This window comes from Dermacentor variabilis, unplaced genomic scaffold (genome assembly GCF_050947875.1).
Source record: "Dermacentor variabilis isolate Ectoservices unplaced genomic scaffold, ASM5094787v1 scaffold_12, whole genome shotgun sequence".
Lineage (NCBI taxonomy): Eukaryota > Metazoa > Arthropoda > Arachnida > Ixodida > Ixodidae > Dermacentor > Dermacentor variabilis.
In genome coordinates this window covers 45,833,209-45,860,329 of record NW_027460280.1, presented here as the reverse complement: position 1 = coordinate 45,860,329, position 27,121 = coordinate 45,833,209, and the positions used below count along the sequence as shown (strand labels likewise).

Below are 27,121 nucleotides of genomic sequence, written 5' to 3'. Positions count from 1 at the left end.
GACCGCGGAGCTCTCTTCAAAATGGAGTACGTTGTAACACAAGCAGACGACACATGCTGTGTGCCGGAAGTGCTTAAGTGTACTGAAAAATTATTCTTGTGCATTCTCTTTATGTTACTTTCTTTTCATAAAAACAAATTAACTAACATTCCAACTATTACGAAGATCATTTGTTTACCATAAAGTTGGAAAAATTATCGATCACGCGCCCTTGTCAGCCAATTGGATAGCTCGCCCCACTGACGTCGTATGGGTGATTTCGGTCATATGGGTAGGGGCGGCTTAAAATTCCGCCGAGCAGTGCGCTGCGATCGGCAGCGATGTGCATATTTAAAACCTTATAATAAATTACACGCTTTACGCGGAGCACTTAGATGGGTCAATTAATGATCAGAAGGACCTACTCTAACGACTCAATACGTTTGTAGAAAATCGTCAAAAGCGTTTCAGGGTCCCTTTAACAGTTGAAAAGGTTTGACTGCATCGCTTATTCGACTTACTATACAAACTAAAAGTGCCAATTTCTTAATGTGCTTTGCAAGAGCTGAAAAACAATATCCGAAGGTTGTGGCATCATATTTTATGCCAGTGATATTTGTGCACGCTTTTCCTTATAAGCGTGTTTCAACTAACTTTAGCCAGATTTTAAAAATAAGCCGACGCGCTCTATGATGATGGGACCAAATGTATATTGCTCTGTTTTGTATGTAGTGTGTCACGCTATTTTTTTTTTGTATTTTGCTTATTTAAATAATTAGTCAAGATTAATTAACCAATTTCCAAAGCAATGAAGGTAGGAAAACATTTCCATTTAGAAAGTTGCAGAGCAGTTTACAAAATGTCCAAATAAAGTTTCTGTCCTTCTATCTGTTAAGTATTGGTGCTTTTCAGTTTACTGCGGATTCCCACGAAATACAAAAGAACACATGACATGCCCGCTTGCACGTTGTGATTGTACTGCTCCCAAGCATTCTGCGCACAAACGAACATAGCATTTAGCCGGGTGTGCTGCCGCTGCGTCTGCTTACCGCTATCGTGAACTGCCGCGAGTCAAGCACATCGCTGGCGTAAGTCGCAGAGCCAACGCCTTCATCACTGCCCTGTCGCCTATTAAGTGGCAGCACGTCCTGCTAGATGCTATGTTCGTTTATACGCGGACAGCTTGGGAGCGCAGCAATCCCGGCACGCAAGTGAGTATGTCACGTGGCATGTTTTTTTTATTTTGTGGGAATCCGCAGTAAGCGGAAAAACACTAATACTTAATAGATAGAAAGTTATAAACTGCCTAATCGAACATTTCGCAAAGCGCTCTACAACTTTCTAATAGGAATTTTTTGCCTAACTTTGTTGCTTTGGAAGTTCGTTAATTAAGCTTGAATCTATTTGCGACACATGCGCCCAGCTGGCTCCATCATATGAAACGGGCACTATGCAATTAAGCAGAATACAAAAATATTGTGACTTACTACATAGTATAGTCAGCAACATGCATTTGGTCGCGTCATCTTAGAGTTCATCGGCATGTTTTTGAACTCTGGCTAAAGTTGGCTGAAACACCCTGTATACGTGCCCTAGCAAAACCAGTGAAGTGCAGGCTACCAGTACATGCCCTAATGGGAATGCTCTGTAAACGTTCTCGACATAAACTTCTCTCTCACTAAGTCCAAGCCCCAGTCCCTCTATTGGTTCCTTTGGAAGTGAAGTTCAACCTCAACTTTAAACACCCTTGTTGAACATATGGTGACACTGTCATGCTGTTTAAAACCCATCCGTTATCCTACCATACAAAGTGCTTGTAGCACTCAACTGTCCAGCGCCACATATCAAGTTAGCATGCTTACACACATGCTGCAGAATGTGCAATCATGAAGGTGGGGTGGTGCTGCTGTTGATGTTGGTCATTCCCATTGCATGACATGCACAAATAAGTGTCTGTGTGCAGTTATGACAGTTATGATAAACTCCACTAGAATGTGTGTTGTACTTGTGGGGGTAACTTTTTCAAATTTACTGCCAATGCTTATGTACATTCGACCGGTTCCTTCTGTGCTCATGCCTCAGCCAAACATTCAGCTCCTCTGAGAGCAGTCGAAGTAACCACATTATTGAGATTCTGTTGGATCCCGGTTGTGTTCCCAGCTCAAAGGCGAGAGCCCCTCCGAGCGCTCTTAAGCTGAAGCATGGCGTTCTGAATGAACAAGCCAAATGTGTAACAAATGCTCGATTCTAACCAGCCAAATGTAAACCGCGCTGCGAGTGCTCGAGAGCAACCAGTCGAATGTACCGTTAGTGTGAAGTCTTGTAAAACATGCTTTACACTCAACTACAGTTAAGATGCTCTGTCACAGTGACTCCATTATTTACAATCATGCAACTTCTATACAGCATCAGTCATGGTTCTCTCTCATCTCTGCAGGATCACATGGTGTATTTTCTCAAGTTACGGTGGGAGACAAGAACGTCGTTGACTTTTACACAAAGCTGGGCTTCCTAGAGATTGCTTTGCCAGACTTTCTAAGCGATGACGTTTTCTTCCTTGGCCGGACCTTCTAGCCCTGAGGATGTGCCTACAGTGCATTACACTGGATAGGCATCTCTCAACTGCAGCATGCTCGCTACATTCAGAATGTGCCAGCTGTGGCATGGGCCGTTCCAAGGAGAAAGATCCCATTTTGGGTTATGTTTAGATAAACACCATGTAAATAAATTTTTAATGAATCCTTTCTCTATCACTTTTAAAAGCTTGCATCTTCTATGTGTACTGTTTCTTTCTTTAGATGTGCGAAATATACTTAGAAAGTGCAAAAGAAAATTTTTTTCATATTCATCAGATTTTACCCTTCATTCTTGGGCAACATTCGATAACTCCCATTTTTTGCACCCCGAACAAAATCCATGGAAATTGGATTAAACTAATTTCTCCCCGATGTTTGCCCTTTTATAAAGAATAATAATAAAGGCAGGTGTTAGAAAACTAATGTACGCTGCCCAACATACGTGATCAAGTGGTCAATTTATGTATCATTAATGATATTTTGTTATATGAATATCGTATATGCCTCATTTTCGCTTAACACTCAAGCAAAAATCGGCATATATAAAAATATATTCAGTGCCTGCCGACGCTGAGTGAATGAAAGTTTGATGCTTTTTTTTCACAGCCGCATTACATAACGACAATGCATTGCATCCCATTTCCCGCATGTTGCATACGAGTAAATGGCAGTGATGCACTGTAGCAAGCTAATTAACACAGCACTACGTTGCTCTGTATCACGAACTGTAGCTCTGACATTGAGAGAATATGTACCAAAGTACGTTACATTCAAAGATGGGTGGCCAATACGTCTATGCGACATTCCATTACTTTTGTTGCAAGAGCGTATATTGGGAACCAATAAAAAGTGCACATCATCTGCAGGCTTGGAGTGACGCCCGTCACCGGCAAAAAATGCCGAGAGTGAGTGGGGCTATACTAATCCAGGCACAACCAAATTAAAAAGGCCCACAAAGCTTCAAGACACTCCCTCACCAGAACAGGAAGTGGCCTCCCTGGTGCAGTATCCGGCCACCCCCTCCCAAATGGCTCACTCAATCAAGGATGACCGAAGACTAGGTGGAGTGATGAAATTAAAAAATTCGCGGGCGCTAGTTGGAATCGGTTGGTGCAGTACACGGCTAATTGGAGATCGCAGGGAGAGGCCTTCGTCCTGCAGTGGACATAAAACTGGCTGATGATGATGATCAAAATAGGAAAATAGACTACAAAAGACCTGACCTATCCTTAGGATAAACGCAAAAATGCTCCTAATGGATGTGAAAGTGCCCATCAACAAGGGCTTGTAAGGCAAGGAAAAGCATCTCCTGTGCCCGTGTGTGCTACTTTTCGTACTCTTAAAAAAAAAAAACAAAAAAAAACAGTAAAGAGGTCAAAGTAAGGTGGGTATTGTCAAACCAATCTGCATTTGCTGTTTTTGGTAATGTGGTTTCTTTTAATTGTATCAATAATGCCTGATGAGGATTGTTAAATAGTTTTTCACATGATTTGTGAGCAGCCCTCTTTGGCATTACATGTTCCTTTGAGCAGTTTTGCTTGTATTTATCGTTTGTAAGAGTTCTTGGAAGAGTCCAGAGCTTTGGGCTGCCAGGCAACAAAACCCTCCAATTCATCCCAGTTTTTCTTTAGAATGTCCTGAAAATGAAGCGCCTTACTTCTATGGTATAGCCAGGTAGACATATGGCCGAGTTTGCAAGGTTCCATGGTGAAGTAGGGGAGCACAATCAACACATACTAAGTCAAATAAAAAGACTATGAGTGTTTATTCGCAACTAACAGTTTCAAGGAACTATGCATATATAAAGGAAACGGAACTGTGCCAAGCTTAAAGTTTCCTTATATCTGAATATTCAAAAAATAATAAAGCCCAATGAAAATCCATTTAGGGACCGATTTTCTCTACTAGCTCGTCTTTTCCACATGAGGCTTGCATTTGGAATTTGGTTATCAATTTGTGTAATTTGGTTAACGCAGTAGAGGACGGCAGAAGACTAGGTGGTGCGACGAAATAGGGAAATTCGCAGGTGCTAATTGGAATTGGTTGGCGCAGGACGGGTAAGTGGAGGTCGCAGGGAGAGGCCTTCATCCTGCAGTGGACATAAAATAGGCCTGATGATGATGATAATACCACTATTTTTATTCCTGTGCCTTGTGTCCCACTTAACTGGCGTTGTGCTCGACTATTCTTGAACATTCACATGTAAGGAGCAGCCTTTAAGCTTGGCAATGGCGCAGTTCTGTTTCCTTTATATAAGTTTTTCCATCAATGAACAGTTAGTTGCGAGTAAGCGCTTGTGTTCGGGGGGGGGAGGTCCTTCGCTTCAACTTTGGACGTGCTGATTGCGCTCCTTTACTTCGCCATGGTACTTCTATGGTGAACTCAAATCTACCAGCTCCTGCTCTAAAACAACTGAGCTTACTCCTCTTGCATGAAAAGTACAGCAACCACGTGCACATCTATACCAATGGATCGACTATGTCGTCCAGTTCTGGTGGTGCGGTGGTTATACCAATGCGAGGAATAACACTGCGGTTCAAGACATTGCATGTCACAACCTTAATGGCGGCAGAACTAATGGCTCTGTGTCGTGCGCTGGAATTGATTCTGAAAGACCTAGTAAATGGGCTGTGTTCTCCGACTCAAAACCGGCATTACAGTACACGCAGTCAGTTCTTCGACGCGGATGTCATGAACGGCTTACATACGCAATCGTGAAACTTCACCATCACATTCAACAAAAAGGTCACGAGGGTGTCTTTAAATGGGTACCTGGCCATTGTGGAATCAGTGGCAATGATTCCGCTGATAACGCTGATTGCACATCATATCAAGAAGAGCACAGCGTTCCAATTCCGCTTTCGAGGTCAGACTCCACAAGGCAGCCTCGACACCTGGCACGCAGTCTCTCACTGACCGAGTGAAACTCTCCAAACTTAAGACTTACATGAGATTAAACCCCTCACTGCAACTCCGACCTCCATTTAGACTTCCTCAACGTGAAGCTACGCTTTTCTGTCGCCTTTGGTTAGGAGTTGCCTTCACAAATGCATACTCTACTTTAATGGAGCGACCAACAGTGCAGCATGCGAGGTTTGCGACACCGAAGAAAATATTGAGCATCTGCAGTGCCACTGTCCACAATATGCCCCAGAAAGACAAGAACTTGCCAACGATGTCCAAAAACTGGACAATCTGCCGCTTTCCGTGCAGATGCTGCTGGAACACCACCTGCCCCATCGCTCGTCGGCCCATAAAACGGTGAAGGCACTTTTGTGCTTCTCGAGGACGATGGGCTTGTGTGAAAGTCTGTGACTATTAGTGCAATTACTACTAGCCCACACGCGTCTACGAACTCATTGCTAATTTCCTTCTTCCCTCCTCTCTCTCCCTGTCATCTTTGTTTTCCCCTTTCCCACTCACCCAGTGTAGGGTAGCCAACCAGACGTTATTCTGGTTAACCTCCCTGCCTTCTGCTTTTCTTTCCTTCATTCTTAGGTGCAGCCTCCTGCTCTTCTCACGTGCAAGAAATCTACAAAGATTTCGTTCAAGAGCATAGCTAAGACAAAGGCAAAACAAATGAATCATGGCCTAGTTAAACAGACATTCTCATTTTACTTCACACCACATGTACTTCCAAACAGGTGTTTAAACTTTGCCTTTGTAGCAGTTGTGAGTACAACATCCACAATGGAATAGTTACTATCACAACCGTCCACGGTGCACGAAATGAAAGTGCCCTCCCTGTACAACCAGATGTATTCGGATCCCCCTGTGGGAACACGAAACCTTTCCACTGACCGGCCTGTGTTTTTGATGAGCCTCTGTTCGATGAGGATGCGCAGTTCGGCAAGCCCTGTGCCATCAACGCACGAAATCGGCATGTACTCCCTTCTGCTCTCGGTCAGCGATGATGGCAATAGGTCAATCTTGTTGCCTACTTCGATAATGCTGTCAAGAAGCTTAGGCGGCACGCCTATGTTCTCCAATGTTTGGAGAACGTTATTGCGCTGAGCATCGCGGTCGGGATGGCTTAGGTCTACCACATGAACGATGACGTCTGCGAGGACTACGTCCTCGAGTGTCGATGCGAAAGACGCCACTAGCGTTGTAGGTATGTCCGAGATAAAACCCACAGTGTCCATGTAGAGGACACGCTTCAACATGTTGAGCCGGCCCGCATGCGCGGTGACGTCGATCGTGGCGAAGAACTGGTCGCGGGGCTGTAGACGGTCGTCGTTCGTCAGCTGTTTTATGAGAGCAGTCTTTCCGGCGTTTGTGTATCCGACAACGGCCACAGTGGGGAACTCGAGCTGGCGTCGCTTCTTGCGCAATAGGCTACGCTCTCCCGTTAGTTCGCCCAGCTGCCTGCGGAGTGCCGCTTCGCGGCTCCGAAGCAGCTGTTGCTGGCGCTCGTAGTAGGTTTGGCCCGTGCCAGACATATTGCGGCCTGTGCCCTTGTGCAGATGCCAGATGCGGGCACGGTAGTACGGAATCTCGGCAAGAGCTATCTGCAGCTTGGCTTCTTTCGTGCGAGCATGGTTGCGAAAAATGTTCAGCACAACTGTGTACCTGTCGTAAATGGGCAGGCGAAAAAACTCTTGAAGTGCTACATGCTGGACACCTGTGAGGATGTCGACATTGATGAAAATAGCAGTGGCAGACTTCTCCTTGACGCTGTCCTGAATTATTTCTAGGTTTCCAGACTTGAATAATAGCTTCCTCATGTCGTTGTCTGTCTTCAGCGTCAGCCTGCCTGCGGCTTTCCAACCTGGTAACGTTTCCAACAGGGTGACTGCTTCAGCGAGTTGCAAAGCGGTAGTAGTATCCGTTCTCAACCGGCGTCCTTTCTTGATTCTAGGCTGCACTACGAGAACATCATGACCCACACGAGGCAAGTTGAGCAGGGCGAACTTGGGCTGCTGCTCTACATAGCTGCTACACTGCACAAAGTTTTCGAACTCCACGTAATCGATTTCGGTGAATGAAGTTCGTAGCGTAATTAGTGAGCTATGTTTTCGGTGCACGCACAACTTTGATCGAAGCGCTAGAGAAAAAAACTGACGAACAGAACAGAGATGCAGCATAGTTGCAGCGTAGCAACCGACATGTCTCGCAAGAAACGAGATATTAGGAAGTGTCACCATTGTGAAGTGTTACCGACGATAGTCGAACCATTCAAATCAAGTTGACATAACAGACAACAAACTTGCACCCCTGCACGTGCACTACAGAAATGCACACCCACGACATGCCCACGACATCGTAAACGTCGTTGGCGCGCATGCCATAGAGCCAGCAGAACCACGACTACTGAACCACAGAACACCTATACAAACTTAGAGAAGGGAAACTGTACCTTCCACAGTGCTACGGAAAAAAGCGTAGCGGTGGCGTCGTGAACTAAAGTATGTGACCACGGGTGGCGCTGTACAACAGCTCGCAAACAAGCAAAGTGATTTGCAACGTCTGGCTAATATCTGTGGACAGGAAGCCAACAATTTAGGTTTGAAATTTAGTGTTAGAAAATCAGGTGTTATTGTATTCAATGATAACAGTGAACAGACAGTGGAGATACAGGGCCAAGAAATACCTCGGGTAACAGAATATAAATACCTTGGTATATGGATAAACGAAGGCAACGGATATATGGAAACACAGGAAAAAACCATAACAGTCAAGGGGAAGAGAAATGCAGCCATAATGAAGCACAGAGCGCTATGGGGATACAATAGGTACGAGGTCCTCCGAGGTATGTGGAAAGGGGTAATGGTTCCAGGACTTACTTTTGGAAATGCGGTTGTTTGCTTTAAATCAGGGGTACAATCAGGACTCGACGGGAACCAAAGGTCAGTGGGTCGCCTCGCATTGGGCGCTCACGGGAAGACTACAAATGAAGCTGTGCAAGGGGATATGGGCTGGACTAGTTTTGAAGTGAGGGAAGCTCGCAGTAAAATTGAGTATGAAGAACGGCTGAGGAATATGGAGGAAAGTAAATGGGCTGGGAGAGTGTTCAGGTATCTGTACAGGCACAACATTGATTCACAGTGGAGGAAAAGAACTAGGAAGCTTACCAGCAAGTATGCGGCCTGTGGGGTGGGCAACACAGCAACAAAGAAGGTCAAGCGGAAAGTCAGAGAGGCTGAATTAATCTCATGGGTGGCGGCAATGGAAAAGAAACCTGCCATGAGTAACTACTTAAGGGGAAAAAACGAAATTAGGAAAGAAACCATTTATGATAACTCAAAGGGAAGCTCATTACTTTTCGAAGCGAGATCGGGATGCCTTAGAACACGCACCTATAAAGCGAGATATAAGAAGGAAGAAGAAGCATGTGCTTGCTGCGGTAAAGCTAGGGAAACGACGGAGCATATTTTATTAGAATGTGAAGACGTCTATCCAGCGGTCGATTTAGGCACCACTGGCCTCCTTGAAGCCCTTGGGTTCAGCGGGAGCAGTGGTAAAGCAAACAGGTCCGCAATAGACATCAGTAAGAGGCGATTGGAGGATTGGTGGAAGAAAAGTAGGGAAACGACAAAAGACGGAGACGTACAAAAGCACAGTTCGCAATAGGGTATCAGAAAATTTGGACGTGGTAGTTCATAGTGTCTTTTTTTTTTGTTTCTCATTGATTAACCAAGGTAGGATATTAGGCAGCATAGTAGCAAGAGTTTGGTGGCGCAAGCCACCGCCCCGTTCCAAAGGGGACGCTCATAACATCCATCCATCCATCCGGAAACGGGGTTTTGCACAGTATGGTCGCTTTACCTACTGGGTTGTGGCTGATGCGCATCGATCGTGCTCCCGCCAGTTAGGTTGCTGTGTGGCAAACGTAGCGCCTACATATGTATGTAGGCGCTACGTTTGCCACACAGCAACCAAACTGGCGGGAGCACGATCAAGGCGCAGCAGAATATATGTAGCGCTGAGTCATATCGAGTTAAGGCACACTCTGAACTGACTTTTAAGGGCATCCCGAGCGGTTTTTCGTTTATTACGCCGCCGTTACCCCGAGTTGTGCCGCCGCGCTCCAGCTGTTGCATTTCGTGTAGGGCTACTGACAGAGTGCGGTTTCCAGGTGGCACGATGGCCTCGACTGGAATAAACGCACACACCAAAGATTGAGTAAGCTTGAAAATATTTTATTTGCATTTTACAAGTACAACAAAAAGCACACGTCTACGGGTCCACACAAACGCGGTTACATAGTCAAGAACATAGTCAAGAAATGGCTCATCAATAAGGGTAGCACAGACGCACAAGAAAGAAGACCTAAGCTACAAAACGTACAGTCGGCTGCTAAACATAACTTCTCTGTCACCGCGTGTCACTTTTATACAGCATCTTTAGAGCCCTACCAGGCCGGGTAATTTGGCGAAAAGAACGCAACAGCTTACGGCCGTCAGCTGCCTCTTCCTTACGGGTGTCATAATTATCCTAATCTCCGCATCAACGTCGTGCAAGTCCGCATACAGGTATCTGTATCTGAACCGCATGTGCCAGCTTAATACATGTGTAGTGAAATTATGATAACCACTGCGTCTTATCAAACGTATTGGTTTTGCAAATGCGCATTACAGCTGACGGAACGACATACTGTAAGTGAAGCACAAGAGAACAAGGACAAAAGGAGGATGCAACACTTGAAGAAGAAGTGAAGAATTAGTAGGCGTACAGCAAACAAGCGATGACGGAGAACACACAATGATGCATCGGGTGTTCTGTGACATCGCTTTGCGTACTTACGGTGTTATGGAGATCAACGGCATAAAAACGTACCTTCAAGCGTATTCCGTCAACCTCCGCCGCATTCATTATGATAATCAACGCCTAAACAAAATGAGGCACTATTTTTTGCCAAGAGTAGACCTCTTTACAGCAAGTCTGTGTAATGACTCGCAGACGAAACCAGCATGCTTTCGAAAATGTTTTACCGCCGTAGTATTCGAACGCCAACGGCCAGGAAACACATCGATACCAATAGGCTGTCGGCTGTCGGTGGTTAATCAAGTACAAAAACCTTGACGCTATGACTAAAAAGCAGCTTCAACAATCAAATTTAAAAAAAAATCAACTGCCTATTTGCCTGAGGTAAAAAAACATCCTTAGACACCTCGATTGTTCATGTCAATGGTTTGTGTAAATTAAAAAAATTAGCATGTTCAGCGCCCCTAGCAGAGAAAGCACCAATTAAAGTATTCGACCAAATTACAGTAGCTCCACTTGCGCGCTTACGCTGAAACGCGCCTCGATTGATTTTTCGCCCTCTGTGGCCATTTGTTGAACTTGAGAGTGTGCGGGGCCTGACTGAACGACCTGCGCGGACGTGTATGGAATGGGGCAGTGAAAACGTCCGTACGGAAAAACAATGCGAGAACTGGGGACGCTTCTGCGATGACGCCACCAGATCGGCGCTGCGATCGACCGGCGTGCCTAGCGCGCGAAATTTAAACATGTTATGCAAAACTTGCATTTATAAACGCTCTCAAAACACAACTGAAATTCTTATAATCTGCAAAAAAATAAATAATACAAACTGTTAAGATACATCAATAACGTCGTCTATGCTTGCACGTTTCCGACCACAGATCATGCAATGTTCCTGATCGTCTGCTCAGCCAATGGCTCAGCGTTTCGGTCGCAGAAGACAAACACTCGTCTGCTCGTTCCGTTCGGTAAGCACGCATACGCTTTTAGCATTTCAAGTGACACGAGGATGAAAAGTGCGGAAAGAGCACTTTTACTTTGCCTGGTCGGTTGCACGGGATTCTTTTCATTTTGTATCAGCCAGAAAAGCGGTCGCGAGGTTCCACTAAAGAAAAAAAAAATAATACTGCTCTGTGACGAATGCAGCCGCTAACGTTTAGATATTTCTCTCTGTAAAAGGGCGCCGAAGGGCAAGAATACGGCCAATGCTCTCAATGTGCCCAATCTAAAGCAGCTCGGAGTTGTGATTGTTATGCAGGAACCTCAATGCGCGCGCGCACACACACACACTCACACAAAGTACATTTGCAAACCCAGCGCTCGCCGTGCGCATAAAGGATGTGCGGACGCGGAAGGAAAAACCACAGTAAGCAATCGGCGAGCTCCAGACGTACATGCATGACCTCCGCGACAACCATAACTGCCAATTTTCGGAGGCCCTGTGTTGCACCATTATTGTCAGCAATGACTCCAGGCTGCAGCGACAGATGGCGGTGTAGACCGGCGTACTAAGAGGGAAACTAAAGCACGAACGACCATAGAGTATCTCACTACATTACCTAGAGGGAAATCTGGCGCTGCTGCGCTGTGGTATGCATGGGAATGCCGGTATATTGTGGATTCGGATTGACATCGTTCTCGTAGAGACAGGACACCTTGAAGACGCGCTTGGCAAATACCGTTCCGTCTGTCACAATGATTCACTTTCTACTAAAACAGCACGTGAAAAGCTGTTTTAGCTTTATTATTACGCGAAAACATGTTTTGCTTAACTATGAGAACTTGTTATTGTGTGTACGACTACATGTTACGTAAAAAGTATCAGCGGGCCGCTAAAGTTGAAGGACAGACGACAAGGTTCGCGCTCGCTTTGAAACAGTTGGTCGTCTGTTCTTGCTTTTCTTCGCTTGGTCATGCATCATGGGTGAGTAAAGATGTAATATGCGTGAATGGAAACATTTTATGAAGATTTTACTTTGAGAACGCGTTATTTGCGTAGCCATATCCACGTTTTAGACGAAGCCTCTTACAACACCAGCCAACACGAGCCTCGCAGACACATATACCGTCATTCCCACGACGGCACGGTGCCCCCTTGAGAAACTCCCATAGACGGTGGCGCCAGATTACCCTCTAGGTGTTATAGTGAGAAACTCTATGCGAACGACGCGCGAGGAAACGCCAGATGTGATTTTTTACTCAGAAGACGAAGTGGAAATAGCGGCCAAACAAATTGAAGAGGAAATATCAGAGAGTACTGAAACTGATTGGACTTACCCAAAGTTAATGAGACTATTTGAGCGTGAGCTAGGTAAGGCGCGAGTCAGGAAAACAAGGCAAGGGATACGAAAACTCAAGAGCTGGTGGGATGAAGAGGTTAAGAAGGCCATAAAGAAACGTCAGGAAGCCTCCAGGGAACACAGGTATTCCAAAAGTAAGGGAGAACCTGAAGCAGAAGTAGAGAGGAAATGGGTAAACTACATAAAATGCAAAAGGGAAGCATCTTATTTGATCAACGAGAAAATCAAGACAAAAGGGTCCCAATGGCTGTCAAAAATAAGCAATAAAAAAGATAAACAGGCAGCTAGAAAATTCTGGCAACATCTGAACTCCTTGGGTAATAGGACAAGCCTAGAGCAGAGGTATATAGTAACAGCTCAAGGTACTCGGTTAGAAGGAGAGGCGGCGATGGAGCATATAGCAACCATGATGAGGGAAAAATTTACAAAACAGACAAATGGTACATGCAGTACGTCGGAGAGGGATAGCCCGGTCAACCCACTGCTTTCGCTTGGACAAAAAGAGTGGGAAAGGGCGGAGAAGAGGGTACCAAGTAGCACATCGGCAGGCCCCGATGGTATTCCAATTATGTTAATAAAGAAATTGGGCCCGAAATCTAAGAAAGCATTGAGGGAGGTGGTGAGCAAAATGCTAGTGGATGGTAAAGTACCTGACGAATGGAGGCTAAGTAGGATGAGAATGATATATAAGGGAAAGGGGGACAAAGCTGACATAAATAACTACCGGCCTATAACAGTGACGTCAGTGGTTTACAGGGTGGTTATGCAGATTATAAAGGACAGACTGCAGGCATGGGTAGAGAACGAGGGGGTACTTGGAGAGCTACAAAATGGGTTCCGGAAGCATAGGAGGCTAGAAGACAATCTGTTCTCGCTAACACAGTGCATTGAAATAGCTGAAAAGGAACACAGACCCCTATGGCTGGCTTTTTTGGACATCAAGGGAGCCTATGACAGTGTACTTCAAGAGGGCTTGTGGGGCATTCTGGAAACTTTAGGAGTGCAAGATGGAGTAACCAATTTCTTAAAAGATATCTATAAAGGTAATCGGGTGATTATACAATGGGAAAAGCAGGTTTCGGAGCCTGTGATGATTCGGCGGGGGCTTAGGCAGGGGTGCCCATTGTCACCTCTGATGTTTATGCTGTACCTACAAGGTCTAGAGGCCAAAATACAGCAATGCGGACTCGGCTTCAACCTATCATTTCTCAAGCAAGGAAAATTGATTGAACAGTCATTACCAGGACCATAGAGTTTCTCACTATAACACCTAGAGGGTAATCTGGCGCCACCGTCTATGGGAGTTTCTTAAGGGGGCACCGTGCCGTCATGGGAATGACGGTATATGTGTCTGCGAGGCTCGTGTTGGCTGGTGTTGTAAGAGGCTTCGTCTAAAACGTGGATATGGCTACGCAAATAACGCGTTCTCAAAGTAAAATCTTCATAAAATGTTTCCATTCACGCATATTACATCTTTACTCACCTACAATGCATGACCAAGCGAAGAAAAGCAAGAACAGAGGACTAACTGTTTCAAAGCGAGCGCGAAGCTTGTCGTCTGTCCTCCAACCTTAGCGGCCCGCTGACACTTTTTACGTAACATGTAGTCGTACACGCAATAACAAGTTCTTATAGTTAAACAGAACATGTTTTTGCGTAATAATAAAGCTAAAACAGCTTTTCACGTGCTGTTTTTGTAGAAAATGATACATTGTGACAGACGCATAGAGTTTCTCACTACATTATAGTGAGAAACTCTATGGACAGACGGAACGGTACTTGCCAAGCGCGTCTTCAAGGTTTGCTGTCTCTCCGACAACGATGCCAATCCGAAGTCACAACATACCGGCATTCCAACTCTATGGGCATTCCCATGCATGCCACAGCGCAGCAGCGCCAGATTCCCTCTAGGTAATGTGGTAATGTAGTGAGAAACTCTATGGCTCCAGCACTCCCGGCCGTCATCGCAAAAAGAGCCACGTTTTCGCCCCCGCACGATGCAAGTTTGTATAGGTGTTCTGTGGCACTACCCTATTCCAGTACACCATAGCGGATGTCCTTTCTCCAACCTGTTCGCTGTCTCTGTTTTCGCGATCTGCTCGCGGGCTCGCGCTGCTATTTCGACAGGCACAAACTGCTTGTATTGGTGGCGAATGAATAAATTCACAAATATAAAAAGAAAACAAAATTTTCGAATGTCTTGCGTTTGAATAACGAGATTAGAGGCGCGGTGAGAAAGGTAAATAATGGGTGCACGTGCCAAATGACATAACTTTTCCTTTTCTTGCCTCCGTCAGAGAATGAAAAAAAATGTTTTGAAAGATGACGGCAAGGCGCTGTCGTTCATACACCTTTCATAATATTCTTACAGCGTGCATCTGAGTAAATCGGACGAAAGGAACTTTTTTTTTTCTGAAAAAAAAAAGAAATAAAAATAGGCTAATATGAGCTTCAAACTTTGCATTAAACAATGTATACCCTAAAAAACGATTTTTCTGCAAAATTTGAGCAGTACAGAGCAGTGGTAACCGCTAATTTTTTTTTCTTTGATATAAAGAAAAAAACGCACAACCCTGTGTCTGAAAGAGATGAGACGTAGATACCATCTATAACTGTCACAACAAGCTCACAAAAGCAAGCAAGTAATTAGAAAAGAAACTATTTTGATACTTTAATTTTTAAAGTTGACATTACGTTTCATTTTTGCTTCTACAAGTGCTCGATGTTGCATGCGAAACTGTGTCTGGCTTCGTACAGCCAAGTGAGAACACGTCATTGCTTTACACGTTGTGGCTTGGATGAAAACAAACTCAACGTCTGCTGCTGCATGGTCTGCCGCTGTTCCTGCCGTTCTGTGGTCCTCACGTGATGCTCAGGATCGTACGCTCTTGAGCTGTCATGCTCGTAGAGTAGTATATGATGCATTTATTTTACGCATTTGCGATTATTCTGTGTGCTGGCATCGTTCGAAGCACGAGCGACTCGTCTATGAAAGAACTTCCAGATTGCTCCCAGGCTCCGAAACCAAGCGACGCGAGAAAGACGTTCAGGTGAGAGCATGACTCATAACGCGGTTAGTGGCTGAACGTTTCTCCAGAAGTTAGTTCCACCCATAGTTTACGGAGCACATTGATCACTGTTGCGGTATCATTAATCTCACTGTTAATTATTCTGTCGATGCATCATCCCACGCACATTTTTCCTGTTCAGTCACGACACAGGTATTTTTCGTGCCGGTGTCTTGCAACTCTTGTTGGCTGGTCAGTTCAAAAAAAAAAAAAAAAAAAAAAAAAAAAAAAAAGGAAAAGAAAGAAAGCGCTTAGATACTCCTGTGCGTATGTTAAGGTTAAGTCCATGGCAGTACGACAATGCGTGTTTTGTCATCGTCAGAATGTCAATCGAACGTTGCTTCTTGGTGTGTTGACTCACTCACAGCTGGCATTAAATTTGTAGCATTTTTGTAAACCCACAGCTCTAGACTTTAGGGTTCTTTATTGTTTTTATTAAGAGAGAGAACGCTGATTTATCAGTGCAAGAACTAAGGCCAATATATGTGCTTTCTTACAGCGAGTTATTTATTGTGAGCACACTCGATGGCAAAATATCGGCTCTGGATCCCCAGGCTCATGGAAATCTTGTGTGGTCGCACGAAACTGGACCGGGAGGGCTTCTTTCTTCAAGCCTCAGTAAACTAGAAGTAAGAAATGCGATGCCATTATTATTATTATTATTATTATTATTATTATTATTATTATTATTATTATTATTATTACAATAAAAATTGATTGCATCCAGTGCATACGCTCATACATGTCTGTTGCAGTTGTTACTTCTACTTCATTGTGAAAATATTCATATGTATCACCCGATTTATAGATAAATGTGACTGAAATGTAAATTTCATGATGAAATCCACCAACTGGACTTGGTGGTTGTGGTCACAAGTTTCCTGCAAAAATCGCTACAAGAAATGCAGTTGGTGTGTTGTCTTTGTGCACACGCACAATCGTGATTTGTTGCATTGATAACACAATATTTCGTTAAAAATTGTAAATTTGCAAACTCGCAAAGCCATTATAGACCAGAAGGACGGGGGTCAGGCAAATCTGTGTACTACACATAATTTCCATACTGGTTGAACTGCCATGCTTGCAGATGCGGTAGACACTAGTGCCCAATTTCACCCCGGTACTTTTTTACAAGAAATTTTATGATTGTGGGGACTTGAGTGCCTTTCAAAGGTAGTAGCTTTATCATGGTAGAGCCCTCCTTTGTAGCTTTGTGCTAGACTCTCTAATGGATGACAATCTTCACTTCAGTGGGTATTAAAAAAAAAAAAAACATTATTCTTATGAAAACTAAGGAGAATCATTCGGTGCCGACTGTTGCAGTCTTAGAATGTAACCATATATAATGTGTGATATCTTATTTTTGGCCTTTTAGTGTTTTAGAAACAGCCTAACACAAAATATTTTCGAGGAATAGTATATCTGACAACATGACTGCCATCCAACTTCTTTTAATCTCTTAACTGCCGATGAGAAGGTAACTTATCATGAACTTTCAGCAATTTTTTCACATGTGTTTCACGTGTTTCACATTTACAAAATTTTTTCTTCCTTTAGTGTACTTCCAAAAAGGCAACCTCACCATGGAAGTTAGGAAGTACACTAAAGGAAGAAAAAATTGTGTAATAAAAATGTTTGTTAGGGGTGCAACAAATACGATAGGATTGCACACCATGATAGATAGGTGCCATATCCTTGACACTTGAGTATGCACGGGCAAATGGTTTTTAAAGAATGCCTTTATTCTTGCCTTGATTATCTTTGATGCATGAGGGTGCGCAGGTTTATAAATATGAAGTATGTGTTCTGAAATAAAATAGTTGCGAGTGCAGCGAGTGTCGTCTTTTCTTGTGTGTCTTCACTGTGTCTCTGTCAGTGCGCTGCTTTACTGGCAAGTTATGATGATTAATAACCAACTAGCCCAACTTTCCACATTACTGAATTTCTTTTATTTTGTCTTAACAAAGCACTGGTTAGTTCCACTAGTATGCTTACCAAGAAATTTCCGTGTAAGCTGTTGTGATATTCAGCAGTGAGCCTTGTTCAGTAAATAGCTGTCAGATGATCTTACCACAGTGGAGCCCATATATAATGAGTGACCTTGCCTAGTGCAAAACTCGTACATGGTAAACATCCTTTCATCCGTCGTACAAACTTTGCAAGAAAGCCTACAGTTCACTTGCAGTGATCTTATTGCTGCGCTAAGTTGGTTCAAATGAATTGAACAAACTGCAACATCACAGCATCAGGATTACTTGCTCCACGAACTAAGACAGAGATTGCACACTTTAAAGTTTGTAAGAGGGCATGTATGATGCACAGTGCTGTGGGGAATGTAGGCACTCATTGTGCTCTTACTTCTACTTCAGGGTCACTTACCCACATTTTCCAAGACTTCTTAAATGCTTGTGGAGGGACTGCACTACCCCTTAAACCTGACTGGGGATGCAGCCATACGTTAAGTGCAAAATGGACACAGTGTGTGCTTGCAGTGTTCTTGCACACACTGCAAGCACACGGATTGTCTGGCAAAAGTTGAGAGTGCAATCATTGAGTAGACATGGCTTTACCCTTGAACTGCCATGAGAAATTTCTAAAAAATTCAATAGTGCGGAATTTTTTATATACCTGCATATTTTGCATCAATTTTTTCTAGAAAGATATGAGTCCAGGAATTCCTATTGTATTTTTATTGGTATTGTTAAAAAAGATAGCAAAAGTCATTGTGTATTAATTATCTGTAAATTATAAGAAAATGCACGTGTAAACATGTGCAAAAATTGTCGAAAGTTGACAAGTGAACTCTTCATCGGCACCAGAGCATGTTCATTGTGATGACAAGTTACCTCACAATGGAAGTTACCATGGTAACACGTCTTTGGCAAAAAAGTTCCTCTATGGTTTTTTATTATTATTATTATTTTTCCCCACATTAGACATTGACCTGGCATGTTTGTCACCCTCAAGGGTTGTTTTGAGGAAAAGCATAATAAACTCTTGTAGTGATCATATTTTGTACCACTTAGTTCACTGTGAGTGGACTTGACTGTAATCTCTATCATTGTCCTGTGGTCTTGCAGTGTGCTTGTAGTGCGAAGTAAACAATCCAATAGATGAGTTGGAAGACCGGTGAAGCAGCTTTCTTGCAATCCGATATTTTACGCACAATGATGGCACGGCCAGTCCTTGTTGCCATTGTTAGGTGCAGTGTAGCATCTCTCATGCTTAGCTTCTGTAAATTCCTGTGCTGTGTGACGCAATTCGTTTGCGACAGTGTCATTCAGGCAGAAATAATGGAATCTAAAGCGTGTGAAAGCGTTATTGAGGCACCAGAATGGATGATCCGATACGCAGGCATCTCCAGAAGCTGTATACGCTCTAGCAGACGCCACATTGAACCTGTGATTTGCAGTAAGGGCGATTTGTGCCAGAAAAACTGCTTTGCAGGTATTGGAATTCATCTATTAATGTTAATGTGAATGCTAAAGTAAATTCCTAGTGTTGCTGTTATTCCCCACCCTGTGTTTCTACAGTGTGGTCTTCTTTTATCTAGGCCTTGTAGATGGTTCTGGTTTGGTGCTGACATTGCTAACTTTTAGCTAGTATCATGGCATTATTCTATTTTATTTTCTTTCTTCAGATGCGTAACAGAGGTCAGCGGGTGCGTCTTGTGCCATCGTTGGATGGCTCCTTATACAAATTCGATGGGGAGACGGTGGAGCCACTACCTATGTCTGCAGATTTCCTGCTGAGGAGTTCATATCGTTTAGGTGATGATCTTGTCATCACAGGTGGCAAAGAGGCTCGCACTTATGGAATTAATATTCACACTGGGCAGGTATAGTAGCTCTTGTATTTATTTATTTATTTATTTATTTATTTATACTGCACTTGTATACCACCCTTGTCTTCTTTAATGTTTCTTGCTTAAGTGTGCACTACTTCAAGAATGGTGGTTCTGTGCTAGAAAAGAGCTCTTCAACACATGCATTTCATGGTGCTATATTTATGTGTCCTTGACTTGGGTAATAAATTAATATCTGTTGATTTTGGAGGCATAAATTTCGTTATTATGTATGTCAGTATAGTGCTTCATGAAAGCACGGAATTTCAATAATTTACATTGTTACTAGCGGTGCCTCAGGCACAGGAATTAGTATTGTTGAAGTAACTTTCCAAGTTGCACTGCACTTGTCAAAGTTGTAATCAGTATGATTGGTAATAGCAGCATTAAAACAAACTGCCTGGTAGTTGTTTCTCAGTTAAGGGTACAGATGCTGTATTGGCCCTCTGTTGGGGCATCAGCGTACTGGCACAGAGGTTGCTTTTACTGCGTTTACTCTTACAGCTATCATGCCATAATTGCTTATTTTTTGTCTTGCTCATGCAACGTTCATGTATTACGTGTTGCATGTACCCCTTGTCGCGTCATGCAAAGCACCTTCAGAATAGCTTTACTGCAACTACACAACATAAACTTGTGTTCTTATATATTGGTGTGGTGTTCGCATGCAGGTACGGTACATCTGCACAATGGGTGGCTGTGACAACACAAAGGAAGACTTCAGCACTGAAGACGTCTTAGTTGTGAAGCGCAACACCCAGACTGTCAGAGCTATTGAACCACGTTCTGGACGAGAAAAGTGCGTGGAGTTCATTGCTTTGACTTCTTTCTTTCTTTATCTGCATGGTGATGAGTATGCGGCTGGTCACTGCCATTTGGTGCTACCCCCTCTCAGCACATTACACTAAACTCATTGTGGATGTGAATATCCCAAAAATAAGACAATTTACGGCTATTTGTTGTCCATTTCGAAATGGCCAAGACCACACTCACTCAAATTCAGCGCAGCTATGTTTTTTTTTTTTTTAATAACTTACCTGAGATAGCTAAGGCAGGAGCATTCATTAGTACCTTGGGGGGGGGGGGGGGTATTCTTTAAGAGTCCACCTAATGGACTCTTACAGAATACCCCCCCCCCCCCCCATCCTGTTTGCAGTTTTTTTCTTTTTCTTCCCTAGTGCAGGCGGCAGTGCACTGAAATTTAACTTCAGGAATCCTTGCATGGAATTAGTTTTAAGGTGAATTTTTGGAAGGTATCATGCACCTGTAGGCCCAATGCCTTCTGTGAATTTTAAAAGGAAATTGTATTTAGTGCTAGTCATTTAACTTTGCTGATTCTCCCCCTCCTCTCCTTCATTCTTTGCAACCACGTTACTGCCTTCACCTGGAAAGGGGTCCTGAAACACTTTTTGAACATAGTAGGAAAACATTGCTGATCTGTACAAGAGGTTCCTGGGAACATGTGAGCCAAATATTATTGCAATGCACGCAGCAAGAAACTTACAGTCTTGTGTCACGAACAGCAAGAAGTGGCTTGCTCTCACCCCTGCAGTGTCATTGCAAGCAGCTGGACCCACCAACAGATATTGGCTGATTTCATGATCGCGAGAACATTCTCAATAATACTATAATAGCTAATTTTGAGTTGAATAGATGAACCGTATATATGTCTGCAATCTTAAAAAAACAGACAAATAATTTAATCTTTGCACTGCAGGTTGACATATGACAGTTTTGCATAGCGTAGTCTACTACAGCTGCCACGGGGTGCTGCGACGAGCTTTCTTGCTGCTGAGAAACTCAACTTCGGGGAGGGCTTTGCCCCCTTAGCATCTCACCTGTGTAGCCTCCAGTGCACTAGCAGAGATTAAATAGAAAGTTGCGCATCGCTGTGATAACTCTGCTTTTACTTGAAGGATTAGAAACATTTTTGCAACATGACATTTGTGAGATTACATTCTTTAATACATTCTATGATTAGTTCAGGGCCCCTTCAAGTTTGCTTTCTGGGGTGTATCTTCTCAGTGGCATGCACCACGCCATCCCCAATCTTGTATTAATCCTCCAGTATTAACTTGTGTGCACACTGGGCACTGCCTATAGCCTATAGCTGCCTATAGCTGCCAATTTTATTTCTCCTTTCTGGAAGCTCATTTTCACTGTGGTGCCTTCTCTTTGTGTCTGTACAATCTGTTAAGGAACTAAAATTTATGAATGAATTAATCAATTTATGGATGGACTGTGAACTGGTGGAGAGTAGATGCAGGGTGTTTTGGTGGTTTGAGCCACTCCTTAATTCTTACGGTGGTGATATATGCTTCTTTGCTTTCTCATTGCTTTGCTTGTTTGTTGTTACTCATTAACGTCGGCTTTAGAAACAAATTTTCTTTCTTCAGTTAGAGAGTTTTGAAAGCAGTGACACTAGTCAACTGTGTATGACAGAATTGCTCATTTGAAAGAAACTCCCAAAGAAAAAAAAGAACGCAGCTTGCAGTTAACTATTTCCTTACCATGCCAAATCTGCTGCGTTGATATTTAGTTGTTCTATGATTAAAAGTAATAAATATTAGCTGTAATGTATGTTGTCATAGTAAACTGTTGCATTAGTTTTGTTCTTTTGAATGAAAACAATGCAGAACAACATGTACTCAGGAAATGTAGACCATATATGATATTATAGTTATACCAGGCTAAAAATTTGACTTTTACTAATGTATCTGCTATGATGCCTGCACCATGTGATTAAGTAGTAACTTCGTAATTGAGAAGAAAAGGTTACATTGCTAAATGCACCGAAAATGTGGTTATTAATTCATTGTCATCTTTTCATCACTGAGTATCCAGTCCTTTTGTGCTGTATCGATATGCGGTCAGAAAATGTGAGCATTGTTCCATCATGATTGAAAGTTTGTGGAATCTATTTTTCCTGGAGCCAAGTACTTTGAGCCAGGCACTATGATCTGGGCTGTGAGCTGGGCTTTAAGCTTGTAGGCACTGGATAGCATGTCTTGAGCATCAGTGAAGATAACTGTTTACAAAAGTGATGGTGGTGCAGGGGAAAAGAAATAATTGATAGACAGGTCACTGCAGGGGATTAAGCTGAGAGGTTGAACTATTGAGAGGTGAAAGGCTTCTCTCAGTGGCCGTTAGGATTTTACCAACCATTCTATGCCATCATATACAATGGCTACTGATCTCGGTAGCCACTCAGAATGACTGTGCAGTTGCCTTCAGCCACTTTTGAACATGATGGTCATTATATGAACGCCTATTGACAGCATGTGTGTGCCAACGATATTAGTCAGTCAAAGGCTAGAGGGTCATTTGCTGCTTCTGTTTGGGTATTTTAAAAATTTTTATCCTCGTCAATAACAGTGTAACTGAAACTGCTGCTGGCATTCACTGTAGTGTTCGTGGCTTTTTTTTCACCCCCAGGTGGAACTTCAGTGTTGGTGAGAACCAGCTCACTGTGTTGAAGGGCTTGATGGCCAGTTGTGCTGGCAGCGGCAGTCAGAGTAGTGACGCCGACTCTTATGTGGTGGAAGAGCCCTCAAATTGCTCTAGTGAAGGAAGTTGCTCTAAGGAGAGCCTTATTCAAGTGGTGGTGCCAGAAGGCCTGGTTGCCTCCACCAGTGCAAGTGAGGGATCACTGGAATGGTCTGTGAAGGTAGGTACGCTTCCTTCCCCCACAACTTGCAAGACCAACAATGCCCTGATGTTTTTTTATGTTGAGACATTGATTTTATTTCATTTCCTTCTAGCTTCTGAGCCCAGTTGTTGGAGCATGGCATTTACGGAATGGGGAGTTGGAGGTTGTTGACCTTTTTGAGCACAGTCGAATCCTTGGTCTGGACGGCCCTAACCAAAGCAAAGAAAGCAACCCTGTACTCTATCTTGGTAAGTGACATGTAGCACTGATCTGGAATGTTGAATCCATGGGAGACACACAGCTGGGCGGTTTCTTACTGCACTTACATTAAACCGAAAATTGAATCCCCATTTATCGGAAAGCAATTGTTTGTTTGTAAAACTCTCTGATGAAAAGTCTTTGTATTTAGTCCTTTATTAATTGGTCAAATCCAGTGCAGCCATGAATGGCTTGTTCTGCTTTCTTGCTATGTTTTTTTTTCAATCAATCAATTTTATTATTACATTATTACATTTTATTAGACATTACAATTATAAAGAAAATGTAATACAGAAGGAGGTCCCAAAGTAAAAACTGTCAGGGGACCTCCTGTTACAACACATATAAAATATATAATATAGGAGTAGCAACGAAGAAAAGAACAGCGTGAAAATACAATCTGCATATTAGAAGTAATTAATGAAACATCAGGTAGTTGAAGGTTACACAAAAATGAGCAAGAATAATTCTATATTGAAATACACAAGAAGGTATGACCATTACAGTAATTGAATAGGAGTACTATAATGATTACGTAACAGTGCGCAATCCAACAATGCAACAAAACTAATTTACAAATGGCTAATAATATATGAACATTAAAAAGAAAAACAATAAAACATGGCTACACAGTAATGAATGTATACACGCACGCATACACACATACACATATACACACATATATATACATACACATATATACATATGCATACACATATAAGCATATATACACTTGTCTAATAATTAGGTAAGGTATGTTGTTAGTAAGAACTGTTTTAGAAGCCGTCAGAAACAGTGTAGTGAAAAGCATAATTTAATATTTTACGGCAGTGAATTCCAAAATGAAATTGCAGAAAAGAAGGTTGTCATTTTGCCGTAGTTAGTGTTGACTTTAGGAAGGAAGAGATTATTATTTTCAGAAAACCGCGTGTTATTTGTACTGAAAAGTTGCGTTGGGGGAAGTAAGTCAATTGGAATGTCGCTGTTTCTACTTCTATACAATACTATAAGAATTAGTTTGAGTTGAAATGTGCAGGTTAAGGGTACAATTTACTCTAATTTACCTCTAATTTTACTTCCTTAGTTACTACTTTACTCAGTCTGAGTCTATAATTGTTAATTTCAGAATGTGTAAATGTTGCATCTATAACGGTATAGTATGTGGGTCTGAAAGTTCACTAGAATTGAGAATTGAGTGAGTTGGTATTGCATTCTAAAACTGGTACAGCGCAACGTAGAAAGGAAGAAACAAGCCGAGCCGGCCCGATAAAAGAGCAGAGTGCTGACTTCCAACTGGTTTATTGGCAGGTTGCATGAAATATATAGCTACAAGAAAGCATCAAGTAATGTTGTCACAGAATGCGCAATTCTGTCATGCACAGTTAAACTGCCAAGAAAACTTCCTTCCGGTGAAGATAGACACAAAGATGGTGCACTTATGCACGTGCTGCCAACCCTTGCTACGAGATCAGCTTCAATAATCTCTCGTGTAAGTTGTGATCGGTGCTTTTATTTAGCACTTCACACCGGTAAAAATTTGGCTTGCATCCACAGTCGCAACAGTGCATTCCTAAGTGTTCCTGTATAGCTCGGTGCACATTGTAATCATGTTCTTTTAGCCTTTCATTAAGGCAGCGATCACACCAACGGTGTTAATGGGATTTCGCGCTTTAAGCCGCCAAGCAAAAAGCTACCAATTGAGAAGGTTGTGGGCTACCTTAAAGAGCATTCTCTTGCTCGTTTGCTTTCAGACAAGGAAGGTGGATTTGTGGTTTCGCCTAATTCTTTGCTCTTCACGAAAGCTACCACTGCCGTCGATTCAGTTTTTGGACCTGTAGTTGCCATTTCGTTGCCCAAAGTTAAATCCGAAGCTAAAAAGCTGTGCAATGCATTGGTTTCCAAAAACTGCCCAAAGCAGTCGATAAGTGCAAGAAACTTAGCCTTGACATGTTTTTCACGGCGAAGACCCATAAAATTGACTGTCCCCTGTGGGTTATTGTGACAGAAAGAGGGATGTGGCAAAAATCTGGCACTGTTTTCACAGGAGAAACTTAACCTGCTTACTGTTGGCTACCCTATTTTAATAAGGAATTCAGCTGCTTTGACAATCTTTCTTAAAGAGAATAACAAGGGCTTGCAAGTTCTTTCAGTTGACATAAAAGATTTACGTTATTCTTTACTGCACAACAAGCTGTTGCAATGTGTTGATGACGCCATTGATTCCTTTGGTGCGATAGCTTTCCAGAATCGCACTGGTGTTCATAACACCAGCCTCATTGAACGTTTACCGTTTTACCTAAAATTGACTTTTGTATCTTTTAATGAGCGGACCTACATTCAAAACAGTGGTGTGTGCATTGGCTCATGCCTGGCCCCTGTCCTAAGTGACATCTGCCTTGCTCATCATGACCGGCTGCTATTGAGCATGCTAGATAAACAAAGTGTTATCAAAGTATGCCGTCTTGTAGATGATTTTTTTGGCCCTTGTAGATTGCAACAACGCCACTTGCCAGCGCACATCAGACGAAATCATGAAAACAATTGCTTTCGTCCGCTTGTGTTCACCCATGAGATGCCAACCGACTACAGCTTAAGATTTTTAGACCTCACTTTACTTCTTTCACATGACCATGTATGGTGGATGTACAAACCAAGAAGTGGGAAACCTCTTTTATCATTTGACCAAGCATATTTGAAGTTGGTTAAGTGAAGCATCACTACTCTTTGTCTTACTAAGGCCCTCAGGAAATCCTGTCATCAGGCCATGCAACGCAGTTGTGCAGGTCAAGTTGATCGACTTTTGTGTGCTGGATGCCCAGCTACACTACTCTCAGCTATAGTTGAAAGGCTATTAAAGCAGATAAAGAAGGACAGTAACACAGAAGCCCAACAAAGAAATAATGAATGAAAGAGGCCAGTAGTCATACCATATTTGCATAACGTCTCTCGCAGATGAAAAAAGATTGGCCGCAAGGGTATTGTGGAAGTAGTGTTTTCCGCGCGAGATACGCTCTGCAGGCTCTGTACGGCCGCAAATCCGCTCCAGCCGCGCACCACTTTCTGTTCGACCATGCACAAGAAGAGTTTTGGGTCTTGCATTGCTGGGGTTGTTTATTCAGTTCGACTATCATGTGGGAAGAGATATATAGGCCAAAGTGGTTGCTGCCTTAATGAAAGGCTAAAAGAACATGATTACAGTGTGCACCGAGCTATACAGGGACACTTAGGAATGCACTGTCGTGACTGTGGATGTAAGCCGAACTTTTATCGGTGTGAAATGCTATAAAAAAAAAAAGCACTGATCACAACTTACGCGGGTGATTCTTGAAGCTGATCTCATAGCAAGGGCTGGCAGCATGTGTGTTAGTGTGCCATCTTTGTGCCTATCTTCACAGGAAGCAAGTTTTCTTAATCAGTTTAACCGTGCATGACAGAATTGCGCGTTCTGTGACTCATGATGGTGTAATCTTCTATTGGTGTGACATTTTGTGAGTGTTGTGAGGGCATTACTTGATGCTTTCTTGTAGCTATATATTTCATGCAACCTTCCAATAAACCAGTTGGAAGTCAGCACTCTGCTCTTTTATCGGGCCGGCTTCGCTTGTTTCTTCCTGTCTATGTTGCACTGTATCAGTTTCAGAATGGGTCTGAAAACCTGTCTATGTTGCACTGTATCAGTTTCAGAATGGGTCTGAAAAGCCTTCTTGCCTTTTTTTTTTTTTAAGCTTTCACTTGTCTAA

The 27,121-nt window shown here is 42.9% G+C and overlaps 3 protein-coding genes across 4 annotated transcripts in view; 2 read left to right on the top strand and 1 right to left on the bottom strand.

The window, feature by feature from the left end:
* Positions 1-2,729, top strand: part of Oga (O-GlcNAcase) — a 131,303-nt gene extending 128,574 nt beyond the window's left edge. For both annotated transcript variants that reach the window (XM_075676800.1, XM_075676799.1), the window contains one exon: positions 2,417-2,729. In XM_075676800.1, the coding sequence (XP_075532915.1) occupies positions 2,417-2,553 (137 nt within the window). In that variant the 3' untranslated portion in view covers positions 2,554-2,729. The remainder of the gene's footprint in view (positions 1-2,416) is intronic.
* Positions 2,730-6,150: 3,421 nt separating this feature from the next.
* Positions 6,151-7,877, bottom strand: LOC142566066 (putative GTP-binding protein 6). The gene has a single exon (XM_075676802.1). It carries the CDS (start codon positions 7,700-7,702, stop codon positions 6,170-6,172), a length of 1,533 nt encoding a protein of 510 aa, XP_075532917.1. The 5' UTR covers positions 7,703-7,877; the 3' UTR covers positions 6,151-6,169.
* Positions 7,878-15,338: 7,461 nt separating this feature from the next.
* Positions 15,339-27,121, top strand: part of LOC142566027 (eukaryotic translation initiation factor 2-alpha kinase 3-like) — a 93,714-nt gene continuing 81,931 nt past the window's right edge. The window contains exons 1-6 of the mRNA XM_075676722.1: positions 15,339-15,612; positions 16,130-16,259; positions 19,271-19,468; positions 20,146-20,273; positions 22,910-23,141; positions 23,236-23,371. Of these exons, the coding sequence (XP_075532837.1) occupies positions 15,479-15,612; positions 16,130-16,259; positions 19,271-19,468; positions 20,146-20,273; positions 22,910-23,141; positions 23,236-23,371 (958 nt within the window). The 5' untranslated portion in view covers positions 15,339-15,478. The remainder of the gene's footprint in view (positions 15,613-16,129; positions 16,260-19,270; positions 19,469-20,145; positions 20,274-22,909; positions 23,142-23,235; positions 23,372-27,121) is intronic.